We start from the raw sequence: 10720 nt of genomic DNA, 5'->3' as shown, positions 1-10720 counted from the left end.
AAAAATAAAAAAAAAAAAAACCCAAACAAACAAACAAAAAAACCAAACTGCTTTCTTCATAAGTTGCTTTGCTCATGGTGTTTATCACAACAATAGAAACTAACACAGTTGTGGCATGTGTTGGTGTGCACTCAAAAGCAAGCGCATGTACCGTCCGTACTAGTATGTGTACTACATGTACTATGCCTGTAGTGCGGGCACCTGCACTATGAGACCGCTCGTGAGCCGGGCAAGGACCTGGAGATTTAAACACACAAAGACACACAGACAGAATCACGGGTCATCCTTGAAACAAGAATGCCCCCTTTACTGTGTACCAGAGCCGCTTATATACGGATCCTTAACTGATAGCCACGCCCCAGCCAAACCCACCAGAAACCACTCTCCTGCCATCAGGAACTCCTGAGGGTCTTGTGCTTGGAGCAGCTGCAAACACAGGGAAACAAGTTGTTTTGCTCAGAGCAGCTGCAAGCATAACAAGTTGTTTACAGGAAATTCAGGGTCTGGGTCCGCATCCCCCAACAAATGCGCGCACACACAAACATACACACGCAATTCAGGGTCTGGGTCCGCATCACACAAACATACACACGCAATGGTAGAAAAGGGCTCTCCCACTGTGTTTCCTTGACTGGCATGAAGCTCACTGTGTAGAACAGACTGGCCATCCCCCTGCCTCTGCCTCTGCTGGGGTTAAAGGCAGCACCACCAGGTCCAGCCTGATAATAGCTTAATTTTCCATAGTTCCAAACTGGAAACAATCCAGTCATGTGCCAACAAGTGACGAGATAAACAGATGTAGGGTGTGACAGGGAAGCAAGAAAATGGCCCTGAATCCATCGCCCGCTTTCAGAAACAAAAACAAAAGTGGGGCTGGAGAGATGATGGCTCAGTGGTTAAGAGCACCGGCTGCTTTTCCATAGGTCTTGAGTTCAGTTACCAACAACCACATGGCTCACAACTATCTATAGTTTTTTTTAAAAGTGCAAAAAAAGTGTGCCTGGCAAGCTCATAAAAGCACTAACAGTACACCCAGTGACCAGGTAAATGGGTGCTGTACACCCACAATTCCAGCACTCCTACAGTGGCCCGGAAGCAATGACAGAATTACTAGAAGCCAGTAGGCCCTGGCCTGGGGTGCTCAGCACAGCTGTAGAAACGAGGGACCCTCCCTCGGCAAGGTGGAGGGGAACCCGCTGTTGACACTTGTCCTTCTACATGGGTGACTGACATGTGCACACACGTGAACACGCAATTAAAATAAAAATCTGGGCAGTGGGGGTGGCACATGCCTTTAATCCCAGCACTTTTGGGGGACAGGGAGCAGAGGCAGGAGGATCTCTGAATTCCAGGCCAGTCTGGTCTATAGAGTAAATTCCAAGACAGAGAGAGCTACACAGAGAAACCCTGTCTTGAAAAACTAAATAAATAAATAAATAAAATTTTTAAAATGAAAAAAAAAAACTGCATATGCTCTAGCACACACATGTGCTCACACACACTCATGGAATGGTTGTTAGGATACTTTTGTTTGATTCTTTTTTGTTTTTGAGACAGGCCTCTCTATTCTACAGGTGGGATGGGGGAGTTTCCTGTGTCACTGTGTAAGTCAGCCTGGTCTCACAGGCTTCACACACCTCTGCCTGCCTTTGCTTCCTCAGTGCTGGGATTAAGGTGTGTGCCACCAGGTCCTGCTGTTGTAATTGCGTAAGTGTAGGGTATATAAGTGTGAGTGGACTTTAAATCACCCCATACACACCCCTTCCTGGGTTAGGATCAGTGATCTAGTAGTTGCCTGTCTTGCGTGAGGCCCTGGGCTCAGTCCTTTGTACCATCCACCTCCACCATCAAATAAAAGGAAGATCCAAAAGAGAACACAGCTTCACCGGTCCCCCGCACTCTGTGGTTGTTCCCTCCTCTGCTGCAGACACTGCCCTGCCAGTTGTCAGATGCTAGGGCTGTCTCACTCCATCTCATCTGGAAACCGGTGGAGTGACTTCTTGATCAGACTTGCTGAGCAGTGTGAATATATTAGAGTCTCAATTCTTCTAGCTGTGCCTATGATTCTATTGCCATTCACACATCAAAAGCTCCGTGCTTCACTTAGAATCGCTTTGATAGTTCACTTAATTCCATGAAGACCTGTTCGAGCACTCAGAAGAAACAGAAGCAAATGATTTAATAAATAATCCAAGAAGTCCGTGCAGCATGGCCTTTGTGACAGAGGTCTGTGATCTCAACACTTGAGAGGTCAAAGCAGGATCAAGAATTCAAGGCCAGCTTGGTCTAAGGAGTGAGACCCTGCCTTTGGCAAAAAAAAAAAAAAAAACAAAAAAAAAACCCAGACCACTCCCATCAAGACAGATTCTTGCAGCTATAAACTGGGGGACTTACAGACATGACTGTCCTGAGCACTAGTTTACCCCCATAGGCTGTTACACAATAGCCAAGTGTAATGAAGGTGAAGAATGGGGACTGCACTTTAAACCATAGGCGGGTCAAACAGTGACTTAGCAGAAATCCCTCGGATTAATTATTAGCCTATGAAAGCCTCTGTTGAGAAAGGAACTTGGGAAACTGTTGACTGAGGCTAAGCGGAGAGCCCTTTCACTTCCTTATTTAAAAGAAAAAGAAAAAAAAGGACCTGGGTGGGGTGCCATGGGGAGAGGAGAAAGGAGGAGACTAAATTATGCTACAGGGGTCTCAGTCAAACATCCCGTGGGGGCTCTAATCCACGCGGGGACTCTCCTCAGGACGGACTTGCTGACTCGCTGGGTGGGCGAGGTGAAAAGGCCTTGCTTATAACAAACGGCAGCATAACCTTGCCGCTGCCTCCAGACCCAAACAAGGCCAGGCAGGACCAGATCGGAGTTCTGGCTGCAACTCTCCTGAGGAACCACGAGGGACAGCCCTGGGCCGCTGCGCACGCAGCTGTGCCAACTTCGGCCTCGTCTCCTGGGTGGGGTGGGGAGGGAATCTTGGGTTTTGTTTTTCTGCTCGGCGGCGCCACCTCCTTCCTGGTTGGCTCTGGAACGCGGCCCGGAGCCTGCGCCCTGCTCCTCCTCCAGAGGACTGCTCCGGGCTGTGGCCCTTTCTCCTCCAGTCGCCGCGATGTCGCTCGCCATCCTGGTCCTCCGGCTGGTTGTCGGCATCCTGGCGTTTCCCATGTATCTGCTGAACCTTTTAGGCATGTGGAACTGGATATGCAAAAAGTGGTTTCCCTACTTTCTGTCGTGGTTCACGGTGACGTACAACGAGCAGATGGCGAGCAAAAAGAAGGAGCTTTTCAGCAACCTGCAGGAGTTCGCGGGCCCCTCGGGGAAGCTGTCGCTGCTGGAGGTGGGCTGCGGCACCGGGGCCAACTTTAAGTTCTATCCCCCCGGGTGCAGGGTGACCTGTGTCGACCCTAATCCTAGCTTCGAGAAGTTCCTGTTCAAGAGCGTCTCAGAGAACCGGCAGCTGCAGTTCGAGCGCTTCGTGGTGGCGGGCGGGGAGAACATGAGCCAGGTAGCTGATGGCTCCATGGACGTGGTGGTCTGCACCCTCGTGCTGTGCTCGGTGAAGAACCAGGAGAAGATTCTGCGCGAGGTGTGCCGAGTGCTGAGGCCGGTGAGTGACAGATGAGGACTAACCCTGACCCTAACCCAAGGGTGGTCCTGTCAATTTCAGGTGTATTCTAATCTAAAAGGTACACTTAAAAAAAAAAAATCAGGGAAGGATTTTTTTTTAAAGAGTGGCGGAGAACGACAAAGGTAAGTACTGACAAATCAAAATTTAAAAAGTTCGAAATTGCTGCACCTGACACACATCAGACATGGCCTCGGTTGCCTTCCTTAGCGTCTGTGGTTGCTTAATTGAGCCCAGATCATCATGACAGCCTCAGTTTACCCTGACCATAACCCTCTGAAGCAGGTACTTATGCTGATCCTTTCAGAAAAGGGGTTTAAGAAGTACACCCATGTTACACAGCAATGCTTGTGAATCCAGGTCTCGTTCTCACTGAATTGTGCTAGGCTGGCCTGAAACTCTGTAGGTAGACCAGGCTGGCCTGAAACTCTGTAGGTAGACCAGGCTGGCCTGAAACTCTGTAAGCAGACCAGGCTGGCTGTGAACTCACAGAGCTCTGCCTCCCAAGCACTGGATCAAAGACATGCACCACTACACCCTGCCCAGGTCCAGCTCTTCAGTGAGAATATCACTGTCATCTTCCGGATTTCGGCATTTCTGCCCCTTTGCTGTCCCTCAGCTCTCCTTCCACATATACACCCTCCCCAACAGTCTCACGTGTCCCGAGTGTTTTCAGCTACATGCCTGCTCAGATTTCCGAATCTCAACACCCATGCAGAGTTTGCTCCGCCCCACCCTGCCAAGCTCCGGGACTATTCACAGACATCTCTGCTTTGCCTTCCTGTCTCCTGCCCTAGCCTGAGGAAATGACATGTTTGGTTTTTCGTTTTTACTAGGAAATTCTGTTTTCTTTTTTTTTTTTTTTTTTTTGTTTTTTCGAGACAGGGTTTCTCCGTAGCTTTTGGTTCCTGTCCTAGAACTAGCTCTTGTAGACCAGGCTGGCCTCGAACTCACAGAGATGGAATTCGGTTTTCTATTCTTAAACATATGCTTTTTTTTTCTTGTCTGTATAATTTGGGGTAACTACATCTCTAAACTGAAATCTATCTGGAACTCTGCCTTTGGGTTTCCAGGACCAGAGTAGCTTAACAAAGGCCAGCAAAGGGCTGGAGAGATGGCTCAGCGGTTAAGAGCATTGAGTGCTCTTCCAAAGGACCTGAGTTCGATTCCCAGCAACCACATGATGGCTCACAACCATCTGTAATGAGGTCTGGTGTCCTCTTCCAGCCTGCAGGCATATATGCGAACAGAATATTGTATCCATAATAAATAAATATTTAAAAAAAACAAAAAAAAAAAAAACAAAGGCCAGCAAAAGGGAGATGCGTTTCTTTCCCCCATTGGAAACGCACAGGGCTGCTTAGGTAGCATGTCCATGCCCTACGTGGGCTGCAGGTGAAAAATCAAAGTACAGTTTCTTCCCTAAGGGCAATATCACTTACCATCCCTGGCTGAGTAAACCTAAGGATGTAATGCCACCCTGGCTGTCCTTTGAATTATGAATGAAATAACACAGTCTAGTCTACACAGCACCTGGTTCCTACTCTCCTTCAACAGCTCCTGTGTTCCAGCACTTACAGTCTGTGCCTGGAAACACTTTGCTAATGAATTGAAAGATTTTTTGTTTTGTTTTTAAGTAGAAGTCAGATGTGGTGGAACACACCTGCAATGCCAGCTTGAGGCAGGAGGACTGGGAGTTCAAGACCAGCTAGTGCCAGGATGAGTTTGCTGTGTAGTGAGCTCGAGACCAACCTGGGTGAAGTGAGACTGTTTCGAAAGTCAAGGAACAACAACAAAAAGACAGAAGAGGGGGAGGCGGCCAGTAAGAGAGCGCAGCCGGCAAAGGCACTGCGGTCAAGTCTGCTGCCCTGAGGTCCACGTGGTGGGAGAAGAGAACACACGTGCACACACTTATACACGCACTGTGTTTTCACACTCAGACTAATAATGTAATGAAAATTTTAAAAATTTAAAAAGAGGGACTTGGTGTTAATGCATTCATGAAGCATTTGTGTAGCAAACATGAGAGAGGAGTCAGAACCCTGAGCACCAAAGCACAACAGTAAAAAGCAAGATTGTGAAGGAGGAACGACAGATATAAAAATAAGAGAAACCTGGCAAGTTTCCTTGCATAGACTCTCCTTTTGAGAAAGACTGCCTGAGTTTAACTGTTGTTGTCCACACATGTGTGCGTGTGTGCACATTCATGCGCCCACACACCAATTCTAGAACAGGGGAGTCAGAAACCAGCAGCTCTCTGAGGCCAAGTCAAGGTGGTGAAATCCAACCAGTGAGATGCTGGGTCAAAAGTGGAGACTCCCCTGAGAAGCCATATACCGGAAGTTGTCTCTGACCTCCACACAAAGCCCTACACATGAACACTCAGGTAAAAATACACTTATCTTTAGGGTTCTTAGTAGGTAGAAAATCTTTTTACTAGAAAGCTTGTGTACTTGGGTTCCTTTTAAGTCTGCCTGTTGATATCCATCCTTGCTTGCTCATGGAAACAACTGCTTTTTTCTCTTAAGGAGCCGTCACTTTATTACAGTGTGATTATATTAGCTAGATGCCTGACTCACACCTACAGCCCCAGCCCCAGGGCCTGCAGAGGCAGGAGGATCAAGGTTGGCCAGTACAAAGGGTCTTCTTTAGGTGCTGCAGGAGGAGGCGCCTTCCTGTGTGCAGTGCCAGGCTGAGAGGGAGAGGGGGAAGCAGGCAGGGCTCTCTTTGTAGCAGTGGAAACACTAAGACACACCCTTCATGGGCATGCTAGCTCCAGGGCAAAGGTGAGTGAATTTTCCCAAAGGGCAATTTGAAAACTTCTACCAAGGTGTTTTAAAAGGCACCCACCATGGACTCAGCCCCCGCTTGTAAACAATGTAGCTGTTTGGAAATTCCAAGTGCTCTCAAGATTGGTAGACATTAATGCTGGTTACAGTGAAAAACTGGGAAAAGCCTAACAGATACGATTATAAACGTGTGGTCCAGATGTAATGTTGGGAAAAACTGCCTGTTCCAGGCCTGAAGATGTGGTTCCACTGTGATCATCCCACCTTAGCCTCTCTTGTGTGGAGACTCCAGGCATGGGCTATCTTGCCCAGCTAGTGCTGTATAAAATGTGACCGAAATTCAAACTACATTACCCATTATCTAACTCTATTATAATTTACCGGTGAATTCTCAAAGTTGGCCTCAGGCACTGAAATTTTATGCTTCATGCATCTTTTATAGCTGTTTTTCCCAGAACCAGTATCTTTAAAGTGTGTGTGTGTGTGTGTGTGTGTGTGTGTGTGTGTGTGTGTATTCTTTCTTAGGGAGGCGCTTTCTACTTCATGGAGCACGTGGCAGATGAGCGGTCCACCTGGAATTACTTCTGGCAGCAGGTTCTGGATCCTACCTGGTTCCTTCTGTTTGACGGCTGCAACCTAACGAGAGAGAGCTGGAAGACTCTGGAGCAGGCCAGCTTCTCGAAGCTCAAGCTGCAGCACTTCCAGGCTCCGCTGTCCTTGGTTTTGGTGCGACCCCACGTCTACGGGTACGCTGTAAAATAGTGGGAGGGGCACAAGGCCGAATTCCTGTCAGAGCTCAAGGCTTCAGTTTAGATGCAAACTTCCACCTGGGGGAGGCGAAGTCCACTTCATTCTGTTTAACCATTTCTACATTCTCTCTCAAAACCAAATCAAAGTGCCTTTGAACCTCCTTCAAAGCGACCAATGGTCTCTAAGCCTTTGATCATAAGGCAACCGATAGCTGGCAAATCGAACAAATCAACTCCAGCTAACTGAAAATCCACGTCTGACTAACAGAAAATGAAATCTGAACCCACTTGCTGCCCTGGTGTCTCTGCTCTGGCTTTCGCTGCCCTGTGTGCTCAGGCCAGCAGCTTTCTGTCTTTTGGTTCAGTGTTTCACCAAATCCTGCTGCACCACATGGTTTTTATGCGTGCACCGCACCGATGCTCCGGCGTCACCGCAGGACTGCACCCGGCCACTGGCATTCTGGGGTCAATTATCCGGCACGTGCTTTGTTAAACATAAGAGACTCTAGGCAGCGAAAGGGCGGCCCCTGCATTGGGGAAAATGGGCACACCGTGCAGGGACTTTAAGTGCGACCCGTGAATGTAGTGGGCAGGGCCTGGGGGATTCTTCTGACCAAATATCCCTGGCACTGAACTGGGCGAGGTGGTGCACGCCTTTAATCCCAGCACCTAAGAGGCAGATTTCAGTAGATCTCTGAGCTCTGGGCGAGCCTGGTCTACAGAGTGAGTTCTAGAACAGCCAGAGAGACACAAGAAAATCTTGGGGGAGGGGGTGGAGGAAAAAGCCCACTGGTTCTGGAAGGAAAGCACGGACATCATTGTGTATGCACTAAGAACGAGTCTGGGTGGGCCACTCGAGGGTCTCAGCTACAGTTTGTATGTATGTAAACAAATATATTTTCTGAGATGCAGAAGTCCTATTTTGAACATCAAATCAATAAATTCATATTCCTTTAAGAAATGGAAATAGTCTATACTTGGCTGGCTTGTCTTCATTTGTGTCTTAGTGTCTGAGAAGGAAACGTCACCTTAGACAGGGAAGGCATTTGAACGCACAGATGTGTTTTTCTGCATCCAGGTATGATACACAACATACAAGGGATGGTCCTTGATGCTGGGGCCAGATCAGCCCAGAGGTGACTGAGGGGTGTGGGGGAGGGGCCTAGTCCTTCTGGGAGGGGGAAGGCATCCTGGCAGGAGCATAGGCAGCTTTGTCACATTGTATCACAGTCAGGAACCTGAGAGTGGAGAGAACTGGGACCAGACCATACAAATTCAAGTGATTCATTTTCTTCAGCAAGACAACTAAAGGTTTCACAGTCTTCAAAGCAGCCCACTGACTGGGGACCAAGTACTCAGGCTCACAAGCCTGTGGGGACATTTAGCATTCAAATGACCACACACAGCTAGCCTTCAGCCATTTTGGTGTGGGCATGTGGTTGCTTGTTTTTGGCTGTGGTGTTGTAGTAGGGACTGAACCAAGGGCTGTGGGCATGCTAGACAAGGCTATACCATTGAACCAGGTCCCTGTCCTAGAATAAGAATTGTGTGTTGGAGCCGGGCGTTGGTGGCGCACGCCTTTAATCCCAGCACTCGGGAGGCAGAGGCAGGCGGATCTCTGTGAGTTCGAGACCAGCCTGGTCTACAGAGCTAGTTCCAGGACAGGCTCCAAAGCCACAGAGAAACCCTGTCTCGAAAAACCAAAAAAAAAGAAAGAATTGTGTGTTGGGGGTTTTAATACAGGGTCTCACTATGGATCTTTGGCCAGCCTCAGACTCAAGGATCCACCTGCCTCTGCTGCCTGAGTACCAATCAAAGCCACGTGCCACCACAGCCACTCTGAATGAGTTTTGAAAAGCTTCAGTGCATGTAGTAATTAGAGCAGCGGGGCTGCGTCCCCAGCACCCCAGCCGCTTGGCTAGCTTATGCCCCGAAATAATTACACGGACACTGTATTATTTTAATCACTGCTTGTCCCATTTCTATCTAGCCTCTTCAAGGCTAACTCTCACACCTGGACTAGCCCATTTCTTATCATATGTGTCGCACCCCAACGTGCGCTTACCGGGAAGATTCTAGCCTACGTCCATCCTGGGTCGGAGCTTCATCGCGTGTGCCTCAGAGAGCAGAGCTCTCGCCTCTGCCCGCAGGAGTGGAGCATCATGTCTCTCTGAGGCGTCTGCCCCCGAGAGGAGAGCTGTCGAGTCTCTGAGCTCACTTCCTCTTCCTCCCAGAGTTCTGTTCTGCTTACTCCTCCCATCTATGTTTTAACCTATCAGGGCAAGCAGCTTCTTTATTTAATTAACCAATGACCTTCCTCCATCAAGTGCAGGGATCCCGTTTGTGAAAGCAGAGCGTGAAGAAAGGCAGCTCATGGTTCCGCCTCTGTTGTCAGGACCTGGATAGCTCCCTCTTCAGTTCTGGGAGGTTTGCAAAGGCACAGGTATACCTCATCGCATTGGAAGGTGTGGCAAGGTTTCCAGGACTGTGAAGAGACGTGGTGACCATGGCAACTCTTATAAGGAAAACATTTAATTGGGGGTGGTTTGCTTAGTTTCAGAGGTTCAGTCCATTATCATCATGACAGGGATCATGGCAGCGTGCAGCAGACATGGTGCTGGAGAAGGAGCTGAGAGTCTATGTCTTGCAGGAACAGGAAGTCAACTGAGATACTGGGCAGTATCCTAAGCATAGCAAACCTCAAAGCCTCAAAGTGGCACACTTCCTCCAACAAGGCCATACCCACTTCAACAAAGTCACACCTAATAGTGTCACTCCTTATTAGAGTATGAGGGGCAATTACATTTAAACTACCACATTCCCCTTGAAGTCCACACCCCACAGTGACCCACTTCCTCCAACAAGGCCATACCCATTCCAATAAAGCCACACCTAATAGTGCCACCCCCTATGAGATTATGGGGGCCAATTATATTCAAACTGCCACAGAAGGTAACAGCCCAGTGTAGAGGACTAGCTAAGTCCTTGTCTGAATGGCATGGCCAACAGCCCCACTCCTTTTTTTTTTTAATATTTTATTTATTTATTATGAATACAATGCTCTGTCTGTGTGTATGTCTGCAGGCCAGAAGAGGGCACCAGACCTCATTACAGATGGTTGTGAGCCACCATGTGGTTGCTGGGAATTGAACTCAGGACCTTTGGAAGAACAGGCAATGCTCTTAACCGCTGAGCCATCTCTCCAGCCCCCCCCCCCACTCCTGTTATAGAAGCTAGGGCTAGAGAAATTAACACAGAAGTTTATTACAGCTGCCACCCGTGACAGAGGTGGTTCCAGAAGCCCTCAGACTGCACAATCCTGACACCCATGTCTGCATATTACAGATTTTCTCCTTCATCGAAGAAAACACATTTAAAGCCACTATGAACAGGGCTGGAGAGATGGGTCGGCAGTTAAGAGCACTGGCTGCTCTAACAGAGGACCTGCATTTAGGTCCCAGAACTCATATGGGGTGACTCACAACCACATAGAACTCAGGCTGCAAGTCTCTGATGCTTCCATGCTTCCGCTCCGCCACAGTCCCGTGGCTAACG

The 10720-nt window shown here is 48.5% G+C and overlaps 1 protein-coding gene across 1 annotated transcript; it reads left to right on the top strand.

Annotated features, from left to right (window-relative positions):
* Nucleotides 1-3056: 3056 nt before the first annotated feature.
* Mettl7a (methyltransferase like 7A) lies at nt 3057-8137 on the top strand. The gene is made up of 2 exons (XM_005353890.3): nt 3057-3609; nt 6942-8137. Exons 1-2 carry the CDS (start codon nt 3112-3114, stop codon nt 7176-7178), a joined length of 735 nt encoding a protein of 244 aa, XP_005353947.1. The 5' UTR covers nt 3057-3111; the 3' UTR covers nt 7179-8137.
* Nucleotides 8138-10720: the final 2583 nt, after the last annotated feature.

Source organism: Microtus ochrogaster, chromosome 15, assembly GCF_000317375.1.
Source record: "Microtus ochrogaster isolate Prairie Vole_2 chromosome 15, MicOch1.0, whole genome shotgun sequence".
Lineage (NCBI taxonomy): Eukaryota > Metazoa > Chordata > Mammalia > Rodentia > Cricetidae > Microtus > Microtus ochrogaster.
This window is presented reverse-complemented; position numbering and strand designations above follow the sequence as displayed.

Bases quoted from the DNA above. Each gene is read 5' to 3' on its own strand.
- Mettl7a (XM_005353890.3), top strand. From the start codon at position 3,112: ATGTCGCTCGCCATCCTGGTCCTCCGGCTGGTTGTCGGCATCCTGGCG. The intron at 3,610-6,941 runs GTGAGTGACAGA...ATTCTTTCTTAG, and splicing joins TGTGCCGAGTGCTGAGGCCG to GGAGGCGCTTTCTACTTCAT.